The sequence below is a fragment of the Falco naumanni genome, chromosome 3 (genome assembly GCF_017639655.2).
Source record: "Falco naumanni isolate bFalNau1 chromosome 3, bFalNau1.pat, whole genome shotgun sequence".
NCBI lineage: Eukaryota > Metazoa > Chordata > Aves > Falconiformes > Falconidae > Falco > Falco naumanni.
This window is the reverse complement of record NC_054056.1, coordinates 104,085,382-104,108,990: the sequence shown is the minus strand read 5'-3', so window position 1 is coordinate 104,108,990 and position 23,609 is coordinate 104,085,382. Positions and strand designations below refer to the sequence as shown.

Genomic DNA, 23,609 nt, shown 5'->3' with positions numbered 1-23,609 from the left:
TTATTGCGTTCACATGATTTTCAGAACCTGCAAGGTGGAAAACATCCTCCTTTCCCTGCTCCATCAGTCCCAGTGCTCCCTCCCCCAGCTCTTTGCATTTAGTCTTTGGCAATCCTGAAACAACTTTTTAGGGAAATTCATGTTGCCATATGCCTAGCACTCTACAAATTCAGATTTTTCCAGGACTCCACAATGACACAATTCATACTGGCATATTAATCTCACTCTCTAGCAGTGGAAACACAGCAAGAAATCTACGACCAATCTTGCATCTGAGATTTCCAATATTTCCTACTAACACTTATACCATAATTTCCCCCCAAGCCTTTCTGGTACCTGCATCCAAATCCTGCTCAGAAGCAAAAAGTGCAAAGCAGTACTCCAAAACAGGCAAGTAATTTTAGGAAGTAACCTGCTAAAATCTCAGGAAAGAGCTGGTCTGAGTGTCAAGCTTCCCTTTTGCTCTCTCCCTCTTCATTTTAGTTATGTGATATGGTTTACTGATTATCCCAGTTACATCTGTGAAGCTGTGGCAGACGTTTTGTCTGCAGCAGGAAGGAGACAGAGAGCAGAAAGCACATGTGATGTTCCTCCCAGCATGGCCATGGTCATTCACCCACACATGCTCCCTACATGAAGTTTAGAAAATATTTCCAATAGAAATAACCTGGCAAACATCTGATTTCTCATTTCTGATATGTTCATAATTCCCTTTTCTCTGATTATGCCAGATCTCCCTGCAGCTGTGTAAACTCCTACAGTTCAAATTCTCTAAGTATTTTATTTTGCTAAACCATGGGCTTGGTTCTCTTCTTGTGCCATCTCTGCCTGAGCAGGAAGGAACAAATAATGTCATTTTACAGTGACTTGATTTTAAGAATGGAAAAAAAAAAAAAACAAAAAAAAAAAACCAAAAAACCAGCAGTATGCAATACAGCTGAGTAATTTAGGCAGGCATTTAGAGCAAAATGCCCAGGTCACAGAAATAGCTTATTGGATATTCTCAACAACATAACTTTTTTGTCTGATTTTTGAATGAAATATTACATGTTCTTTTGAAAACAAGTCCTGAAGAACTTACCCTTTTACATAGATATCACTTGATTTTTGCCCCGTGAAGATATTTTCATCTTCTAGAATTACATCTTCTGTATTCCAGATTATTACCCTCAGTTCGTAGCTGGAAAAGAAAAGAGAAGAAAGTATGACTGCATATACTTAAGCTCTGGTCAGACACTAATGTAAACTTCTATCAAATCATGGTTTTATGAAGTGAGAAATGTTGTATCTGTGCAAAACTCTTTTAAAAAAAGAGCCTCAGGCCTCTTCTGTTTAAAAAAGTCTAGAGATAGAGTGGGGATAGTGGCTCCTCTGAACTCTTGGAATATGCTGAATGACAGCGGAGTCACTGCCAGCTTTGGAGGGATGGAAAATTCCTTGCTTTTTGTGTGCCTGTTCCTTTTCATTTCTTTTCACAAAAGTGCTGAAGTGAAATAAAGCAAAGCTGATCTGAACAACATCATCGAATCAGTCTCCAAAACAGCCAGCAGTTTGCCAATAAAACCCAGAGTTCCCTCAGAGGTGCTTTTCTGAAGAAATGCCTAAGACCATTATTTTTGGTGCAATGCAGTGCATTAAAAGGCACTGTTTAGAGATATTTTCATGTAAGCAAGCACAATCATCTTTAGAAGCAACAGTAAAAGGAATTAATGTTTTCCCATCCTTTCCACTCCCTATATACAGACATTTATGGTGGCCATCCAAAGCTCTAGAAATACAAAGTGAAATACAGATGTTGCAGGTGAGATAAAAAAATTGATACTCAAAAATTTAGGTATGCCTTGAGTCATTGTATGGTCTGCAAAATAAAATAAAAAAACCCTATGTTTGAGAAAACCAACATACGATTTTTCTGATGTGACATGTTGTCTTGGAAATAGCCTCAGCCTTAGATGTGAAGCAGTTTGCCCTAGAAGTTACCAGATACCCTAGGTAATGGAGCTCTTAAGGAGGTGTCAACCATGAAAATCAAGCCTCTGCACTAACCAAAGAAACTTTCATCTGCAGTGCTCCGTCAGAGTCTTGTTCAGTTGAAGACTGTCAACAAGAAATGTTTTCACAAAGTGTCTGAAGTCTTGTGGAGCCTGGAGCCTGTTTTGCTGCAGCAAATATGCTTTTCTCAGCAAAATGTGTAACTCATGTTTGCATGCTTACTTTCTTTCTCAAAATTAACTGTTTGACAATATTTTCCCCTGCTTGTGTAGACTACAAAAATGGCAGTGACAATTTGGGTTTGTGGGTATGATTAGTTCTAAAGCTTTTTGAACTGGAAAATGCTTGTTGTTAAGGGTCTTTACAGAAAGTTCTGGTTTGAAGAAAGTAGTTACATAGACTTACTTTTGTCAAATCTTGGCTTTTGTGAAAGGAAAAGAAACAAGTTTTTATTACGTTGTTTCTTGTTCAAACATAAATAATACTTTAATAGTACCTGGTGCTGCTTCAGACATAAAATTATCAGGAAAGACCTTCCTAAAATATTGGAATAAAGCTGACACAGGATGGGCTGAGAACTCTGTTGTAGTTTTTGTGTTTCATTTACAAACATTCACTCAGCTTGAAGAACTATGTGTAGCATTGCATATAAAGCATCATAAGTATCTGTGTGAAATCTGACAGGTTATTCCAAACATATCTCTTCTATATGTTGCTGCTTTATGTGTTTCTTGATCTTATCTTTGAATGAAGTGCTGGGATCCAATAGATGTAATACTACTGCATCAGACTGAAGATCTCATCCAGGGTCAAATAAGTTATCTAGCTGAAAGAGGTAGTGAAACTGGAATTACTTCTTTCAGTTCAACAAGTGGTTGATAGCATCAGAATTATTAAAGGACTCTTCCTTCTAGCTAGCTGCAATCTCTGTATGAAAAGGGGATCTTTTACAAAGAGGTGTGTGATATCCCAAATGTTCTTCGAGTAGTTCCATGGAGGAGACAAAACTACATGCTCTCATTTGCCTTGAAGTCACGTGAAGCTACAAAAACTTTTCTCAGGATCATAGAAGTTTGTTGTGATAGTTCTTTTATAGTTCTTTCCAGACATTTAAGGAAGACTCAGTCTTTGAAGACTTATGTCATTAGGCTGGGAGGAAAGCACATAGTATTACCCTTTGGGCTTTCTTGGTGAAATGTCCACTGGGGGTCCTGGCAGAGGCATGTCTTTAGGAAACATGTCGACCCACATCTGTACACGCCCCTTGAAAACAAAGAGAGAAACATCTCTGTAACCCTCTTTTAGAGAGACTTTAAAAGCCTTTAACTGTAGTCCTGATGTCCAAAACCACCACTTCCTCTATAAACACCAACCAGCTCACTATCCTGTAACGATGATTTAATCTATAAGGTTACTATACAATGTATTTTTTTCATACACGTATTCTATCAGTCTCTCAGGGATTTGGTGAAGTTGGAATTGAGCTCAAACATTGGCAACTTTAAGGTAAAATTCATATTAAAATAGTACCTTAGGAATGGGGAAAAAAAGATTCACAGAATGACAGAATGGTTGGGGTTGGAAGGGACCTCTGGAGACCATCTAGTCCAACCCCTTGCTAAGGCAGGTTCACCTAGAGCAGGTTGAACAGGATCATGTCCAGGTGGGTTTTGAATGTCTCCAGAGAAGGAGACCCCACAGCCTCTCTGGGCAGCCTGTGCCAGTGCTCTGTCACCCCCAAGGTAAAGAAGTTCGTCCTCATTTTTAGACAGAACCACCTGTCCAGGGCTGCAATCCTACTTGTTGCCTTGCTTCCTCCATACAGGACCCTGAACTCCACTATCTCATGGTGACTGCAGACAAGGATACCCCCAGCTTTCATATCCCCAACCAGTCCTTCTCTGTTTGTGAGTACAAGGTCAGGCAGCACACCTTGCCTCATTGGCTCCTCCACCACCTGTGTCAAAAAGTTATCAGCAATACTCTGAGGAACCTCCTGGACTGTGTGGTCCTAGCTGTATTGTCTTTCCAGAAGGTATCAGACTGGTATAAGTCCCCCATGAGGACCAAAGCCTATGATCATAAGGGTACTTCCAGCTGTCTGTAGAGGGCCTCATCAACTTCCTCTTCCTGATCATGTGGCCCGTAGTAAACACTCACAACAGTGTCACCCACATTAGCCTGCCCCTTAATCCTCACCCATAAACTTTCAATGCGTTCTTCACGCGCCCCTAGGCAGAGCTCAATATGTTTCCATTTGCTCTCTCGCACAAAGAGCAACTCCCAAGAACTAAAGTCTAAACACAAGCAGAGTTTGGGTTAACTTAATGCAGTAAAGCATTTGAAAGTATGAAAATGTGCAGTTACACCTTTTGTGATTACTGTGTATTTGGGTAACTGGCCGTACATACATGTGTGACAATTTCCAGGTTGATACGGTACAAAGTCTCATCTATGGTACAACACTCGGATGCTCTGTAAGTTTGCAGGTGCAAATAGAAACCACAATAACTAGAGGAAAGAAAAACTGCTCCTGGGTCTACCAGAAGCAACTATCAGAAGGTGGTCCATCACCACCACCTCTGAGCTGCTCTACCTGTTCCATGCCTGGCTTATCCTTGTGGTAGAGAGGCCGAGTCTCAATGTGCTCTGGTACCAGTTTGTATCCAGCTCCAGGGATTTCTTCCCAAGCATGTAAAACCTTTAAGGAGAGATGTTCATACGATTCAACTGGCTCCTCTGCACACAAAAAAAGTCAAACAAAAAGAACAGAGAGAGTTGAGTTACAATGTTGGACCCCTTGGTAACACATTCCATTAATTATTCAAGTTGGTCATTAAAAACTTTCTTGAGCTAAAAGGAAGGTTTTATGAATCCCAGCTAAGTAAAGAAAGGTCTTGAAATGCATTTAGTTCTTGTAAATAAAGGTACACACCATGGTAACTAGGAGATTAGCACTTAGGCAGCATTTTATCTGCAACACACAGCAAGTAATTTTGCTATTACAGCAGTAGTTTCTAACAGCAAGAAAGAAGACTGTGAACTAACCTTTCCACAGAAAATTGCAAATATGAGGCTTTTTTACAGCTCATGAAAGACAAGGAGACTTGATTCTGACAAAGCTGACAGAAAATAGGCATTAGTAATTACATAATGGGCCTTATTTTGCCTCATGATGGCAGCAGTGAAGACCCTCCTGGACAACTGAATCACACCTCAAAGGAAAAGGGTTGAAGTTCACGGGCAACAACATGTCACCTCTTGACCATTTTAGCTTGGCCACTGGAGGAAGGGAGACACCAGAGATAGCACCTCAAGGAAGGATCAGTGCCAATACTGAAAGTAGGGTGGATATTGGAAAGCAGAGACAGGCTTTTGATCTCTTGAGCTTCTCTTTCTTCTCAGTTTTTTGTGGGCTCAACACAAAAGGAACCCAGACTTTTGAAGAGGGGTATCTCCTAGATTAGAAGTACCCAAGTGAGAAGTTGGCTTCTTTGTGTCAGCAAACTGATATCACTTTTCCTAGGGGTGTTGCTATCTCTGAGTTGCTGATAGTTCACAAAAATGTTTGTTTGTGATTTAAATAGTAGATATTAAACCCTTCACAATGGCTTAAAGAGTGAGGAAGGATGACCCTGTGGTTATGAGTCCTGGTTCCCTTTTGTGCACCAACGTGTGTTTGAGATGTGATGTATTTCATCTGATTTTAGCCAGCTAAAGGACAGATAAGGGAGTAGAGGTTTCCCTACACTGCCACATTGTCTGCTACTGTCTCCAAGACCAGCTCCTTTTGTTCCCCCTTGAAAGTCTCCATCCTTTTTCCTTACCCTGGGTATAAAACTGAATCATAGAATGGCTTGGGTTGGAAGGGACCTTCAAAGATCATCTTGTCCAAACTCCCTGCTATGTGCAGAGACATCTTCCATTGATGGCTCTGTCCCACTCCACACTTAAGTGATACGGATACTCAACTTCCTGGTAGCTTTGACTTCTTTTTAATCTGGGAGCTCTGAAAGCAAGTTCTGTCCTACACCCTGGATTCATGGACCCCACAGATACCCAGCTTTCCACAGCACTGTGTCAGTGCTTCAGAAGACCAGTCAGAGTGATAATAATCAAGAGGAGGAAAAAAACAGAGAGGAAAGCAAAGTAGGTAAGGTAGGACTGGCAGATAATTGGCCTAGAACTTAACTGGTCAGAGACTTAGTCTGACCCTGAGTAACTCACTTCACATCTGTATTTCCCTTCCCCCTTCTTCTTACTTCTTGGGCCTGCCTACACTAGTGTTTTAGTTTAGACAGGGAATGCATTTTTGAAGACTCTCCCTGACTTCCCATGCTTTGACTTGCTGTGTGGAAGGATCTCAGAGCATGCACGTGGACTTCTTTCAGATGAAACAAAGCCAGAAGACATCTTCCAAGAGGGTCACCTGCACTCCAACCAATCCTGGGCATCCCATCCTTGGGATCAGGCAGGAGCTAGTCCAAAGTATCCCCCGATGCCTACCATGGGGATGTCAGGTGATCAGCAATAACTCTCTCACCCTACAGATTCTCTGAAAATAAGCCATGGCAATAGCTAATGTAGACACAGCTTTCATCACCACAGTATTTCAAAGCAGAGGCAGGTTCCAGTTATCTGACTTTAGAGCACATAGCACAACAGGGCCCCAGCTACAGCTTGGGCAGGCTCTCGGTACTTCGACAATGCAGTTGAAGAACGATGAACTGCTTCATTACCATTGTCGTCTTCTGTGAAGATTGTCTGTCCCTTGAAGACTTTCATTCCTACTTGTATCTCCCCTGGCCGCATGAAGGGTCCATTTATTCTGTAGTCCTTACACAGCTTAGTGAGGATCTCACTTGGTTTGGTTGCATCTCGCCATGCATTGTACCCTTCTCTGTAAGGAGGGAACAAGGAGCAAAGAGAAATGGGTGAGATTTTCCTTCAGCAAAGTCCACTTGCAAATCAGGACTTCCCGTGCAGAGACTCACTTTGCGGTCAGTGGCCCTAACATCTGCTCAGGCAAACTGCTCTGAATTGTGCAGTGCTACGTCCTACTTGAGACACCCCTTCTGTCTCCTCAGGTCCTGGGGCCAAACACTCTTCTCTCTTAAAAAACAGGAAAAGTTGAAGCAGCCTCACCCACAGCTTAGGTAAAGTAGCCCAGACATTGGCATGCTCCCCAAGAGGAAAAGGACCAGAGCTCATTCAAGGACCAGAGCTCATTCCCTGTTCTACCTAAAGGATTCATGTCTATATGTTCTACCTCCATTTAATGAGAAGTGTTCTGCGGCTCCCACATGCGGAGGAGAAGCTGAGATTATCTCGGACCTGGAACAAGCACATAAAGAAATACCTCACACTGGAGACTGAGCTGGCAAGGGAAGTCCTGGGGTTTGCTCTGCGCTCCTGGATTGCTTTTCCATGTTGCCCACTCTTTGTTTGTAGATAGAGGAACAACCACAGGAGAAGAGACCCAAGCCCACATCTCCCACATTAGTGCCCCACCCCAGGGCAATGGAGTTATTTTAATTTGACTTTCTCTGCATTAATTAATCTTTGTGCACAACATCCTTGAGGCTGCAGCTGTATGACAGGGACCAGGAGCTCAGCACCACCGCCCTGTGACTCACCACTGTTGCAGCGGCCATGACAGCAGTCCCGCTCTGCTCCTGCTCCCCTCAGTGCCACGCCAGTCCCACCAGTTTTGCTGCAACAACTCCAGTTGCAGATGAATAGTGGAGAGCAGAGCCCTGTCATTACTTCTGACAGATTTTTTTCCCATTTGCCCTTTATGCCTGTCCAAAGGCAGTTTATCAAGCAGGTATATTAAACATAGGCTGGTTACCATCTAAAATACTTGGTGAACAAAGTTGTTAATTTTAAAATATCCGCTTCCTACTGAGCCTGGCAGCTACCCAAAGCCACTGCTAAGTTCTTTGGTGAATTTTAATTAAAATGCCTCCTGTGCACTTTTGTGCTGGAGAAAGCACAATATTTAGCTACATCCGGAATTTCTCCTTCAAGTCAAGTAACTCACTGTGTGCTCTGCTGCTGTCTGAAGAGGTACTTACATTTCATATTGACTTTGTAGCCCACAGGTAGCTCGATGCCTGCTGTAGAAACGATTTTCCAAATCAATTTTAGTCTCTCCAATGAGATCATCTGTTCCCACGAAGTCATGGTCGTAGATCAGGACTGTGAGCAAGGAATCCTTGGGGAATGTAGCTTGTATTTCAAATGATCTACAGCAAAAATTGAGACCTACATGCAGTCAAATCAGTTTGGAAGCCCAAAAGACTGAGTTAACAAATACTGTGCAAACAACATGTGGACAGTGTCTCTTCTAATAAGAGACAGTGTGTGTGTGTGCGCGTGCGTATGCATGAGTGTTTGGTAGTGTTTTTTGTTTCAATGAAATACCTGAACACACTGGAAACACACAGGGCAAAAATTTTTTTCTTTCCCCTGCTTCCGTACCATCCCCTGTACAGTTCTAAGATCCTTCCCACCTACAGCAGACAGAGCAATGGGACAGAGCTGGTCAGCTGCAATGGTTTATCCTGAATCCAATAGAGATGGAAGCATGGAAATTACAAGGCTAATGAAGCTCTATGTAAGAGTTCTCACATGCTTTTCAGAAGCCCCAAAAGGGACATCTGAGTCTTGGCTGTTTTCTTTCAAAGGCTCCAGGTTAAATATTGAATATAGGAATCTGGGGGCACCCAACAAAATGATCAGGCAACAGTTTTAAACAAGTCTCAAAGAAGCAAAGATCAGAACTCCCTTTTCACTGAGTGCATTTGTCAGGGATAGGAATCATTGTCGTTGAGATGTTTAGGGAAGGCAAAAATATAAAAGTGATTTTAAAAGGGATTTAACAAATTGGTGGAAGACAGGACATCCTCATCAGCACGACACTGCCTCCAGATTTCTCCAAAGCACAGGTAAACCCGAGCTTTGTCTCCTGAAAAACAAATTTTGTCCTTTTTCTCAAAGTGGCCAAAGTAAATTTTGTAGCAACAGCAAAGCAGTCTCTGGAGGACAGAGGGGTTTGGCAATGGTCTTTTATTGCTAGAAGTTGGTGGTGCCATGCTGACCAGGGCTTCCAGGATGATGAGAGGTGGTTACTATGAGTGATGCTACTGCTGTGAAGGATTTGCTGGTCCAGCCACCCCAGCCACTGGCAGCAGCATCAAGGACCATCCAAATGAACAGTGGATTCCTAACCTTGTCTAAAATAAACACAGTGGCAATTTTCCATTCCATCTATATGCATCTATGATGGCTGTACTTTACAGTTTATCATAATGATCATTCACTTGGAACTTCTACTAAGGAAGAGTTTAAATCATAATAACTGAGATGGCGTGCTATGGAGGGACCGCTCTGTTCTTGTCTTTTCCCCTTATACTTTTTTCTTTAAATCTCTGTTTTTGCAGACAGGACCCTGGCCTAGGGGGCTTTCTGTCCAACATAGTATAGTTTCTCTGTCTTAATGTTCTTACAGAAGAACATTTTCGACCTTCCTAAAACATGGAAAATTACTGGCAAAAAAAAATCACAGCTATTAGAATTAACAATATAAATACATATAAAATATTTATAATACAAAGTTGATGTTTACTGACAGCTTGCCCCTGGCTCCCCCATTCAGAAGGCTGTGTGGGTTCAGAAAACTAGGGTTTTTTGTCCTAGTCCTAAAATCAGGAGATTTATTTGGCTCTCTAGTCAACCTGAAATAGCAACAAAGGTTGTGAAATCACACTTTACTATGCTAATATTTTTTTCACTTTAAACTTAAAAATTACATTAATTTGCACGGACAAGATCATTTGTTGCCTCATTTCCTCTCATGCATCATTTTGCAAAACTTCTCACAAATTGTATTCTGCGATGTTTTTTGACTGGTATGAAAATTAAATAATTTATAATCATACAAGGTGACACCAATTTTCAACATTTTAACCAGCAGAATTGCAAAACATCCAAACAGGCAGGAATCAGCATATAACAAACACTTTGGAATAGTAACAGCAATAGTTGTGGCAAGTGATAAAGCAGAAACCACCCCTGAATAAGAAAATAAGCCACCACTGACCTTCCAAATACTGGATTTAGCTGCTTGGGGATGTAATTTTCCCTGTCTTTTATTTCTGTGTTGCCCAGTCTCAGCACAATGTAGGGATCTGACTTGCCATCTGGATCAGCTGGGCTGAGGTTGAACGCCTGTTAGAAAGAAAGACTGTGTCCTCACGAAGCGTGCTTAAACACAGCATGGTCACGACATAGGACCGTGGGTTTCCTGCCCAGTCCTGGGTGTCCTGCAAATGCAGGGGCTTTGCTTGCCTCATGTAATATAAAATTGGGCATTTAGCTTTGCAGGGTACTGGGGAAAGATGATCTGGAGAAAAGAGTTCGCAAAGGTGGAAGGTTTAAATGCTGTCCCACCACTAAGATAGAAAAAAAGATGAGCAGGAGAGGCAACACTGAGGAAGAAGATTGCTGCACAAGTGCATGTAGGATTCAGGAAAGGTTTCCCAAAAATACTGGTCCAGATCACTGAACAGTGTAAAAGAACTTTTCAGACTGTATTTATGAGATAGCTTGGAAGTCTTTATATTCAGGAAACAAAGCAATCTCTTCCTATTCTTCTTCCTAGTCTTCTCTTCTGTTTTATTCACCATTCTTTCCTTCTTACACCACCTGCAACTCTTGTTTCTCTGAAATACCAGCTCCTTCTACCCCTTTTACTTCTCACATTGCACTCTCTCATCATCTTGTCCTCTGTATTTCCACCTCTTTCTCCATCCCATAACTTATTCACATCTACCACTTTGATTATATGCAGTTCATAGCCCTCAAAAATATGCTCCCATTTCCCCTTTACTGAGATTTTGTTTGAATGTGTGCAATTTTGAAACAACTCTACTGATTAAAACTGGATACATTTGCATAATGTAGCTGGAACTGGTTGTCCATACTACGTTAGCTATGTCTCTAGCGCTTTCAGTTTGAACAAGTAGTGTGATTCTCCGATCTTGTGATTTATCGTGAGGAATATGTAACAATTTTTCTACTCTGAACACCCATTTCTACAACATGAAACGTCGTCTGAAATACGACCAAAAAATTTCTACCACATGGATGCGGATTTTCACAAGCTTCACTGCAAAATACTGGAGGTAAACTGAGTTGAAAAGAAACATCCAAGTTATTTCAAGGTTAAAAGAACATCTGCCTACTTACTGCCACAATATAAACCCTGATGAGGACTTTGACCGAGTGGTTTGGTGGTATTCCTTGCAGAATGCGGGGCTGCCCTCCATCCAACAAGCTGCCATCCTCAGGACTTGGGTATATGCAGAAAGAGCCCTGGTAATACAATGCCTTTTATCTCCCTCGAAAACAGATGAAGTGCGATACAAAAAACAATCCTTTGAATGCAAACAAAACCTCATTCATGCAGCCTGCGCTGCAGTACATACATATACACAACACATTTTGAGGTACCGCTCAAAGGGAACATAGGCTTCAGTGCACTAAATTTAATCTTTTAAAATGTCTTTAATTTATAACGTGGTACTATCATCACATCTAGATGACTGCAAGAAGTACTTTTATTCCCTTAACTCTCTATTATTTAAAGGAAAAACACCTGCAGGTGTTCTAAATCTAGTTTTCTTAGTATTAATGTTCTAAAATCAATATTTTGCCCTTAACTGTATATTTGCAAACTGAGAATTCCATTGGGTTAGTTTCACAACAGTGTGACTGGAATCCAACTGTATTTTTGCAGCCACCATACAATTCATATAAATCAATATTGACTCACTCTGCTGAGTAGCTCATACTGCCTGAAAGCAACTAGCAAGTAATTTGAGCTGAAGTTTGCATTGCAAAATGATTGCAGTATCACTGAGTTTAATCAGTTCCTCTGAACTACAAAGTGCTTGGATTCCTACTAATATTACTCACACTTTGAGCTGTGTTTTCAAATTGCCTAATGGTGCCCTGGATCAGGCTGTGCAGTTTTTTCTAACTGGAGCACTGTAAGCTTCATTTAAATTACTGAAAATTAAATATAAGGTGCTGTAACTGACAGTGCAGTAATCAAGTTGCATTAGTGGAACGTGGATTATATAACACATCTCTTATTTTCCTTCTGTGATTTAAAACTTTTTTGTAATACCTTGTTTCAAAATAAGAGTGAACACCTGGTGGTGGATGCTGCTTTCATCTATCAGGTAAAGGGAACGGAAAAATATGACTCTAGATCCCATAAAAGAGATAATTCTATTTACAACAGACTGTCAATTTCTTTTTCTTTCATCTTTGGTATACCTGAAATATGCATGAAAACATAAAGTCTCTAAATTATTACCCATTTATTCAACATTAAGCTCACCTTAAATTTTCCTATTATTCTGTCTCCAGAGTCAGCATGAGCTTCGTCATTAGATTTTCCTCTTAAAAGCTGGAAAGTTTTCACCCAGTCCTCAAAGTTATTAAATTCACTCTCCAAGTCTCCTTCATAAATCTTTGAAAACAGGAGAATGTTTATTTTTTGTGGTGCAGGTAATATATTTATAGCAACTTTTTTTTATTACAGGATGACTAGAAATCCATTTTGACTCAAAATACAGATTTTAATAAAACCAAGGTTTTGCAAAATTCCTTGGGGAAGGGCGGGGGGGGGGGGGGGGGGGGGAGTTAATTCCCCACTTAAAACAGGAGCAGGTTTGTCCTTAACCGGTGTCCTTCCCAACTACTGGAATAACACATTAATGCAGCAAGTAGAAGCGGCTCTAGAAGGGCCTGAATGAACATTTCTAAGCACTGGTGTGGGTGAAAAAATGTGGATGCGCTGCTCTTTGCTTCTGTTTTCTCTCTGCAATGTGCCTTTGATGTGCTGACCCATTCTGGTATGTTAATATGTCAGGATGTGAGAGCGAAGTAGACAATACAATAAAGTCCTGTGGAGACAGAGCTGTAGGGTATGTAAAAACAGCAAATCCTTTTTAAAAGGATGGGTTTTTTTCAGCACTCTCCCCCTGTAATTTGTTAAGAGTTATTCAGTGTGAAATAGAAGGGCCTAGACTAGTGCTACCTCTTAAAAAATGGAAGCAGCGGTTTCGAATTCTCCTTTATTCAGCTAGAATCTAATCCAAGCAGTTCTAATCTTTTCAGACCTCTTCATCTCTCCAGTCATTTTGCATGACCTATATAGTTTCTTTGAATTCCTTCTATCGTTACCCAACCAAATCTAATGCAAGATGAATATTACTTCCCCATCAGGGATGATGCACTGGTGATTACAGCAATGCTTTCATTACTCATTTTTAATTCATTCTTAATAGGCTGTATTATTTCCAACATGAAATTGGGTATTTCCAAATTCGGTGTTTTACAGGCAAACAACAAAACAGAATTTTCACTAAAGTCTCTCTAGGTGTGTCTATACTGATAAACTGACAGTCTAAGGCCACCTGCCCTATGAGGCCCTGGTTTCCTCTGGGGCCCATGTGCTGATGTGCATTATCACTATCATTTTGGTTGGTTTATTCCTTTATGGTGTATGAAATAAATGTATGGAAGGTTTACTAAACTCACCTGCTGATGGCAAGCTTTGGGGAGACAGTGAATAATAACCTTACCTCAGAGCCTTACTTTTCACTTACCTGCAGTGTTGCTAGGTTTGGAGTTTCTTTCTGTTTCCTTTTCAACGTCTTATCCTTCTTTTTTTCTGGCTCCTCTTCTATCATCAATGCAATGTGGTCCGAAGTCTGCTTATCTGCAGAGATTTCATGACATCATGTAGGTTTTAGTGAGCAAAGCACACCAAATGCTTCAGATAAGGATGCAAAATACATTTGAAATGTTCCTTCTCCGTTCATTCTTCTGCTGTGAAGCACGGGGTCCTCTATTTTCCCGCTGCTCCTCCCAGGCAGAGAGGTGGCATTTGATCATCTCTGTGGCTAACAGTCTTCATGATGAGCTTGGCTGACAGAGTGTGATGGTGTCCAGCATCACTCCTTCCCTGCTGGCCATCTCACAGAACACCCTTTTCCTTCCTCCTCCCAGATAAAACTAACAGATCTTAACAGCTTTCACATAAAATTTAAGGCTTATTTAAAACTGGAAGCTGCTATTTAGGCTGACTGATCCAAGTCCTTCTCTGCTCAAAGGCATCACAAAATAGTGTATCTCACTTTGTGATAACCTACAAGTATGAGAAACGGGAGGTGGTATGACCAACCTCAAGCCAGACTCCAAACACCAAGAGGGGACTTCCCAACAAAAAGAGGGTGAGCTCTCAAATATGGCACTGAGATGGCTGAGTTCGTAGATGGAAATCTGGATTTTTAGTTCACTTTACTTTCATTTTTTGAGTAGTTCATGTATGTTTGATACCACTGTTTAGAAATATATGTATATGTATATATTATATCAGTTCTGTCTCATCTGTACAATGATTATCATAAGTGAAAATATGTGACAAAAATTATCAGAAGAGAATTTATGAGATCTGAAGTCAGTGGTCCAAAACAACATGCCACAGCTGCCTGAATAGCATGTGGATGGATGTCACAATGGCAAGTAAATTTCTAATTGTAAGTGAACATCACACCTTTGTAGAATGTTTTCTATCTATTTCCACCCTTTAACAAGTGAGTTTCAGTCAGAAACTGATCTCTGCCTTATCTCTCAACAGCCCTAATGATCACTAAACCACTGTCAGCTGCTATTCCCAGAATTATACCATCTGACATGTAGGTCATGTCTTCCATCCAAAGCAATCTCAACACTTCCTTTAAAATAGAAATCACCTCAAACACTGGTGAATGCAGTCAGCTCTGACATGGGAAGATGTTATAGCTTAATTCTGAATACCAGCTACTGTTAGGAGCAGTAAACATTTGTTTTCTTTCCCTGCCTGCTCAAGCAGTCACATTTGTCTAAAAAATTTTTTTCTACAGCTCTGTTTGATTGTGGGAGGACCTGCTAAGCCATGGAGTATACATGTATGGAGACAAATATACATACACACACAAAAAGCCTATTTCTGGCCAACTTTTTTGAGTTCTTGTGCAAAAAAATTCCGCTAGAACCTGAGCTAGACACAAAGCTTTTCAGCTATGGAAGTAACACACATGACTATGAAGTCGCCTAGCAGAAGCTGTTCCTACATCATTGATGCTGAATTGAATTCAAGATGGAGAGAAGCTGCTTTTTCTGAACCTGTTACTACCGCAACCTAAGATTATCCTAATCTCCACCTTCTATTATTTGGGACTTCGACTTTCGAAATCTCTGCACATGAGATTTGAAAGACAGAAACCTCATGTTAACCAACACTGCCTATGAAGTTTTAACCTACTCACTGTCTGGCCTGTAGAGGAAAGAATCTGGTATACCACCAGTACTCCATTACCAGACAGTAATTGTTGACAGTAAAATAGTAGAGAAGCAAAGTATTAGTAGGACAAGTAAATAGAAAAATGCAAAGAATTTACTTACTGTCTTCAGGTTTTCCCTCACTGGAAAAAATTCCTTTTGCCTTTCAAAAGAAAAAGACGATGGACAAACTCCTCATTATGAACGTAATACCGAAGAGGAATCATTCAGCAGTAAATCTACTTTTACAACATGGCTCATCCATGAGAGTTTTAGGCATGCTGAGTGACTTACCTTTTGCATTTTGAGCACAGAAGCATAGTATTTGGACCACCAGTCAATAACATTTTCAGCTGATTCATCTGCAATTGTTCTTTTTTTCCTCTTTGTTGACCGTCGGATAGATTTTTTCATATCCTACCGAAGAACAGGGGAAATACTGTTGAACACTAGAACTGATAAAAACTAATCACCTGACTCATGAGGTCAAGCATGAACAAACCCATATGAAGAAATTATCAACCTCCAAAAGCTAAATAAATACAATATGAATTAGTGTCTCCATCTTTTAATCCAAGACACTTCATCACAAACATCATATTATTAAAGCTATCTCTATTACCTACCGACTATGCCAAAACTTTGAGCATTTGAAATACTGTCACAGGAGCAACTCATACAGCAGGAAAATCTACACAGAGAAATAGGTAATGATGTTTTAAGGGATGGAAACATTCAGATACAGATTGACTTCTCCCACTAAAGTCTGCAAGTATTTTAAGAACTCCCATCATTACTTTATTGCCTTTTGGAAGAAGAAAGAGTCCCAATGGTTGCTGAAGTTCAGCTGTTCTCTTCTTACAAAAAGCTAAAATCTGAATCTGAAGATCACCTGCTCATGTGGCAAATCTTACTGACTTCATTTCATCCTACACCCTTACAGAAAGTTGTCAACTTGGCTGGGGAAGCTGGAGCAAAGTTAGATAATTGGGAATGATATATAAGTGGGAATAATAATATAATAAAATGGTTAATTTACAGGGTTCCCTATAGGACTTTTTTCTTACTATACTTTGCTGTCATACTTTAAAATTTTTCTATACCAGATGAAAGATGCAGACTGACTGGTGTGTACATCTGGAGAACCAGACATCCCTGCAGTTTCTTTGACCTTCTAATCATGAAGGATGCTGGAAGCATCTGACCACTGAAACATCAAATAAAGAAGCATGCTTTATGTAGCTGCAGAAACAGCTTCTGAAATGGAACTCAGTCCTGCATCCTCTGCTTTTATTGTTGTTAATAAAAGAGTGATTGTGATGGGAGAAACTACAGAGCAAGGCGGAGCATGTGCATCTGAATAAAAAATAATGTGTACAATCTAAAGCGTATACTGTACTGTAAACCCCATGCTGATCTGAACTGCCTGTTTTCATATACTTTCCTTTCCTCTACCCATAGATTAACACCCGTTTTATATTTTGACTGCAAGATCTTTTGGAAACAGACTTTCTGCTCCGCATTTGTACAGCATCTAACACAAGGGAGGCTGTCATCCCTGACTAAATGCTACGGACACAGAAACAGTCATTCACAGTGGGAGTTTTGCAATTAAGTAGATCATTCAAGGTCAGGAAAAGCAAAATTCCTATTACTACAGTAGTACTTGCCCGTGAGATGACAGTCTAGCACAAAAGGAAAGAAAGGAAGTATCTGTTAATGGAAATAATGAAATTATATGGGCTCAAAGCCACATTGCTACCTAGCTCTCTCAAGGGCCAGCAAGATAGCATGGGTGTTAACATCAGTACCCAGAATCTCTAATCGGGAGATAAGTAAGAGATTACCATTTTATAAGGAAGGGTTGAAGTCTGCAGGACTGCAACAGAAAGTAAGCTGACAGCTTCAGCTATACCCACCTTCCGTTTTCTCTCTTTTCCTGGTTCAGAGGCAGAGTACTCTGGTTCAGTAGCAGGACGTGTTGTGAGATATGGGTCTGGCTCTACCACTGTACATTTACCCTGCTCCACCTCGGCATAGATGTAATCAGCTGAAAATGGTTCTTCTTGGGGTAACTCAGCAGACTGGGATGACTCAGGTGAAACTGAAATTGAAACTTTGCAAGTTAGGTAAGATTTAGCCAGAAATGCTATCATCACATTTGGTGATCATCAAAAGATCATACCGTTAAGGGTTTGACCCTACACTCAACACAATAAAGCATATCCTTGAAGTGTGTGCCTAGTGTTAAGCCTCCGAGTAGGTACTTTGTCTTTCTATTTGGGGTCAGGGTTGGACATTTACCTCTCTCAGTTTCTACAACGTCTAGTCTGTTTGGTGCAGCTTCAGGACCCAGTTGAGTTTTACACAGGAATTGCTTAAGGCAATTGATGTTATGTGTTCCAACAAGAGTACTCCTCCCAAACGCTCTCCAGTCAACCACACAGATGCTTAGTGGTGGATGCAAAAGTTCATTTTCAGGCAGCTCCTAGTGGAGGACAAATAGCAGCATGAGAATTGCTACAGAATACAGAATATACAAAATATAGAATATTTGTCTTGCACAGCAGTGAGGCTTTTACTCTTCCCTCCCTTCTCCTCAGCTATTAACATACTCAAGAGGCAAAATGCATACAGCATAGGCAACATAGTTCTGTTCATGGTTTTCTGCAAAGTCTGGAGAAAGCCTTGCTCTTAAGAACAGAGAGTAGACTGTGTGACTGTGCTACAGAGTTGAGTCCCATGCTGTCATTTAAGAGCATCTCTTGTTAGAGTAAACTGGGAGAATCAGGAGCATTCAGAAGGAATGAATGCTGTGTTGGAAGTTCTGAGTCTTAATGCCACTGCTGCTTTGTTGAGGGCTGTTAACCTTATCTGCCTCAGTTTGCCCAGCCATGAGATGTGAACACTGGGTGGTTACATATCTTATAGGATGAACTACGAAAGGGAAAACAGCTCTTTGGACATGTAACATACAGTGGAAGCTAAATATACTGTAGCAACTGTATTTTAGTATCCAGGTTAGTGTTTTGATATCCTTTTGCCTTATAAATAAACTTCTCTTTTGGTGTTAGTAACTAGAGCAAATTGAATAGATTATTTTTTTCTAATGCTGACCTTTGTCCACTGAAAGTACCAGCTTTTATAACCCAGACAACAGGCAATGATTAGATTTACAGTCCATAACAGCAAATGTTACAATATGAAACAGTCCAAAGCTCACGAGCCAGAAATCATCAATCCTCTTAATGGCCCAGTAATATATGAAGGAAAATTTAAAAAATTGAAAGCAAATAAAGGAAACAGCAGTACCCTGCAAAATGGGAAAGGAGGAGGAAAAACGATGAAAAATATCCCTGTTATCTGCCAACAAGTTCCAACCTATCAGTAAAAATCTGATCGCAGCATATTTCCTTGCCTACTTGGGACATAACATGAGGAACATCACCTTCTTTTATCATATAGTTTTAGCAGAAGTCTTTTAAGGCATCTTCAAATCAGTAGTTTTTGCATGAGAACTGATGTCCCTTAGTATTTAATCAAGACACAGTGGAAATTATTTGACAAGAAAGGAAGGAAATTAGTAATTAACACCCTGCCTAACAAGAGAACAGAGAGGCAAGGAGCAGCATGCTCTACCTACCACTTCAAACCAGTCTGCAAGGCCACTGAAATTGGGATTTTTCTTGTAGCTTTGGATGACAGAGGATTTCACTCCTTTCCCTGCACATTCAATGAGAACCTGGGGGCGATCTACAGAGAGAAGCTGGACTTTCTTCAGCTCTCGAACACCCCAGAACAGGACCTGTGGTGGGCAGAGAGAAACATCAGCAGCCTGCAGAGACCCCTCAGTCTGTGGGAAGCCACTGCTGGGATCCCATCACCTTGTATTCCTTTGGGTATGCAGGACTACTGGGAAAAAAACCAACTTAAATCCAATATTTAATATCCATCAGGGTTAACGGTGGAAGTTAAAACAATTAATAACATTGAACAGTTATCAAGGAGTAACTGCCAACAGCAAGACATAATAGTGACATTTGAAAAAGTTGTCTTTTCAGCAGGGCCAGGGGACTACTCATCTGAACAGCAGGGGCTTGGTTTGTTTAAAGTGTCAGAGCTGTTGAAGGAGCGAACAAATCCCATACGAGCAGAGGTTTGCCAGCTGAGCTAGCCCTCAGGTCTGCAACAGATGACAGGAGGTCTCTGAGCAGCTTTCCTTCAAAAGACCATGCTCCTGGTCTGGAGGACAAGGAGACTGGGTCTGTAAAACAGAGGTCTGCAGGAAAAATGGGACTTTATACAGCACACGATGGGGGGCCATGAAGGAGAGCACTGGGGCTGCGAGAGATGGTTACGTTACAGTTGGTGAGAGAAGCCGTGAGTCTCATGAACCTAAAATGAAGACTGGAACCAAAAGGGAGCATGGGTGGCTTTGTGGACAACTGAACACTGGCAGGACTGGAGATCCATGTGAGTCCAGGACTGGCAAGGGGCACTGGAGGGGCGTGGGGATTGGTGAGATCCTGCTCTGTTCCCGGAGGCTCCCGATTAGAGTTGGGGAACACTTCTGTGGCTCTGTGGCCTTTTCTACCAGTGTGAGATACAGTTTATAGTATATTAACGAATACAGTTGTGTTACATTCATTTTGTGTTATTTCCTCGCTGGATGCCCTCCAGAGTTCATATTTTCCTTTACATACATGCACTTCAACTATAAACCTGTTCTTGCAGCAATTTAACTGTCTGGATCTGGATTGCAATTTCCCTGATTTCAAGGTGCCTGAGGTATCAGACTGAGAAGCAGACTTATCCTGTGCTCTCTCCAGAACCAAAGGAGACAGATATGCACTTTCAAAACGTGATTTAAGATCTGAATCACTCTGGAAGGGTGGCTGCTTTGCTCAGCTGTCCAAACAAGAAGCCTGCAGTGGGGATGTTTCTAAGCTGAGTGCCTTACAGTTAGTTAGGATGAATGTCACAGCAGTGTGAAATAGAAAATGTACAAGCAGCACAAAGCAATCATGCTGCAAGGGCAGGAGGAAGGCTTTCAGAGCACAAAACTTAGAGGAACACCTAAGTTTAAGGATTTAAGCATCAGCAGATTAGTTCATGGGCTTATCTACCTTGCAATATCAGGTGTAAAAAAAGTAACACTGCTAACAAAACCTCTTCCCTATGTACAGAAAACAGCAGCTTAAGTAAATGATATAGCAGGGCTAATAACTGTTCTCTCCTTTTCAGCAGCTCGACTGCTTGATCTTTGAAGGCAAAGCTGGAACTGCTTCTGGGCTCCTGAAGGAGTATTTTTTGTGGAAGAGCCACCAGGTAACGCAAGCAGGATCTGACTTGGCACAGTAAAATGGGCAAATAGGCAGGTGGTGTGAAGGCTGCAGGTTGAGTGACAGCAAGTGGTGAGTCTGGGCAGCATCCAAGCATTACGCTGATATGAAAAGATGTCACATTTCCCTGCTTTCTAACATAAGGGGACTTTAGACCCAAATGGTGCAAGAGAGGAGGGTAGAGAAGGTGCAAACATTTGTATGCAGGCAGGAGACATTGCTTGACTGAAGTTTGGGATCAGAAAAAGCCTGGGAGGTGGCTGATGCTGAACTTCACCTCCAGTGAGGTCAGCTGCAAGGGGAATTTCTCCATCTCATGGAAACGCCTCCCTGGGTGGCACAGAGAGCAGGTCTGCCAGCCACGCTTTGCCACTGGAGCCATCCCCTCCCAGCAGGTCAGGACTGAGATGTAGCCTTCCCTGGCCTCAGGTGGAAGCACTGCCTTGCATGCCCAGCCACAGAGAATCAATGTGATCTGAGCTTACCGCGTGTAATTTGGGATCCATACGCTATTTTTAGGTGATTCCTGTTGATCAGGATTTTAAACTCATCGACTCTTACTGTCACAGTTCAGGAACAGAATAAAAGGAGCTGAGATTTGGAAATGGAAATATTCTAACTTGCTCACCTCCACTCTGTACTTGCTTAAAACTGGTCGGATATTAGCTGGGACTGGGTAAATCTGGCCAACATCTGGTGGATCCAGTGGGGGAAGTCTGTCTGGGCCCGACTGGGGAATCTGAAAAATGAAGGAGTCATAACTTAGGCTGGTTTTCAGAAGAATAAAACCAGTATCAGAAGTCTCTGTGAATGGCACGCAGAACATGTCAATTTAATGCAGTTTTATAAGACACATTGCAGAGCAGACAGGTTGTGCTGTGAATGTGACCTGGATTGCTATGTGTCCTGCTGTGACGCTAAAACATTTGGCAGGAAGAGTATTCCATAGAATTGGTTTATGCACCTTTCCAATAAAAAGGCTCCTTTGTCCTAGCCTGCCCTGAAGACATACATGTGCTGAAGCATAGGAGTTCTATTTACTAAAAATGGAAAGCATGGTAATTCTGTTTAACAAAAAGTCCCAAGAAAAAGTGCTTAGAAGACTTTCATGGGAAAATTCTAGATCTGATTCTAGTTCAAAAAGGCTGGTGAACAGACAGCACACATCAGCGAAACCGCACACTTGCTAGGCAAGTGTGCCTTCGGCCGCTGTGGAAGCGCTGTCCTGCATCATTGCATGCTGCCATCATTTAAGAACTTGCAGATCACATCTCCAGAGTTTGGGCTGGGTCTTCTCAGTGCCATACAAAAATCTTGCGGCAGGCAGCACTTACATTCTTTGCCTGTGATCGCACATAAGCCTGCCCCACCTCCAGGAGCTTACTGGGGTGTACGGGAGCACCCAGTGCCCTGTGGCTGCAAGGACAGCAGGCTCCACCACAGCCCTGGGGCCTGACTGTCTCTTTGTCTCTTGCTGTGCTCCAGGCTCTGCTGCCTGTTCCTTTCACCTGCTGTGAGAAAGCTCCCTGGCTTCATTTCCCAATCCCTTCTAATTATCAACTATTATTCCTATTTATGACCTTCTCAGTCCTTTCAGGGCAGATCTGAAGCCTGGCCTGACTTAGCAAATTTCTACATAGAACAGCTGAAGCCAGCACATGACGATGAGCCCTACTGGGAGCTCAGGCTGCAATAGCAGAGATCAGTAAGAACACAGGTTTCACAGGTGAGCTAACAACCTACAGACAGAGCTCTCCTCAGCTTTCCCAGGCAGTACAGTACCTAAAGCGTACTGTGCGTACAGCTTCTGGGAAAAAGAAACGCAACTGCTGGAGCGCTTCAGCCTTCCTAAGCTAACTTGTCAGTTTTGAAAGGTGAAGCAACTGAGGTGCAGCTTTCAAAGGACCTGTAAAGTTCAAGTCTTCTGCTTCATTTAACTAGGCCACCTGTCTGTTATCTGCAGCGATGTACAGTTGTGCGGGAGTTTAATTAGCATCAGGGAGAAAGGATGTGTGCCCTAGTACCTTGCAGGTGAGGGAGATGGGTGGAAAACATGTCTTTCAGCAGAGCACCTGCAGCATATATGAGTATTCACACAACTAACAGCAATAACTCACATGCACACGTTTAACACCTTTTATCACTAAAAATCCAAAGCAACTCACTTCATAGATTTCATGGAACTTGAGGCCAGAGATCTAGGTCTAGTTCCCCAATGTATCTGGTTTCTATCAGTCACCTCTGTCATACCATTTAAAAAGCCAAACAGAAACACACAACTTTGTTCACAATACTTGCCTGTCTAGAAATCCACCTGTTTAGCTTTAATTATATTCCAAGCTTACAACTCTACATTAACTGACATTAAATGCTCAAAGAATTTACCCCATAATAGATTAACTGCTACTTTAAGTAAAACAAGAGGCAAAGACCACCTGAACCAGATCACAGACCAGCTGCCGTGTCCCTGCACACAGTTCACATCCCAGGGTACCCACTTTCATTGCATTCTCTGACTTGGGTTCTGATGACAGGTGATCAAGAAAAATATATTAATCTGCATGTTACAGTGACCTTATGCATATGTAATTTCTAAACCTCACCATTTATTTAAAAAAAAAATTAAACTATAACATACATAGCTAATTTTGTCTCCTCTTACAGCTGTGAGAAAGGACTAGTTCCAAAGGACATAGCTCAGGAGCGTAAGGCTAGTGAGAGCTCACATTTGAGGACAGAAGTGCCTCGTAAAGAGTTTTATTAAACTGCACTCTGTGACTGCAAAACCTAAGACTGATATCAAATCAAGATTACTTGGATCTTCTTTTTTGTTCTTTTTAAGTACTGCAGTTAACTGAACAGTTCTTATTGCAA

The 23,609-nt window shown here is 41.5% G+C and overlaps 1 protein-coding gene across 1 annotated transcript in view; it reads right to left on the bottom strand.

Annotated features, from left to right (window-relative positions):
* The window catches only part of FER1L6 (fer-1 like family member 6), an 82,150-nt gene that overhangs the window by 10,122 nt on the left and 48,419 nt on the right, over positions 1 to 23,609 (bottom strand). The window contains 15 exon segments of the mRNA XM_040586684.1: positions 1,082 to 1,180; positions 3,167 to 3,255; positions 4,589 to 4,731; positions 6,732 to 6,892; positions 8,070 to 8,240; positions 10,097 to 10,224; positions 11,245 to 11,370; positions 12,404 to 12,535; positions 13,677 to 13,789; positions 15,517 to 15,556; positions 15,688 to 15,810; positions 17,313 to 17,497; positions 17,698 to 17,881; positions 19,037 to 19,198; positions 21,364 to 21,474. Coding sequence (XP_040442618.1) covers positions 1,082 to 1,180; positions 3,167 to 3,255; positions 4,589 to 4,731; positions 6,732 to 6,892; positions 8,070 to 8,240; positions 10,097 to 10,224; positions 11,245 to 11,370; positions 12,404 to 12,535; positions 13,677 to 13,789; positions 15,517 to 15,556; positions 15,688 to 15,810; positions 17,313 to 17,497; positions 17,698 to 17,881; positions 19,037 to 19,198; positions 21,364 to 21,474 — 1,967 coding nt within the window.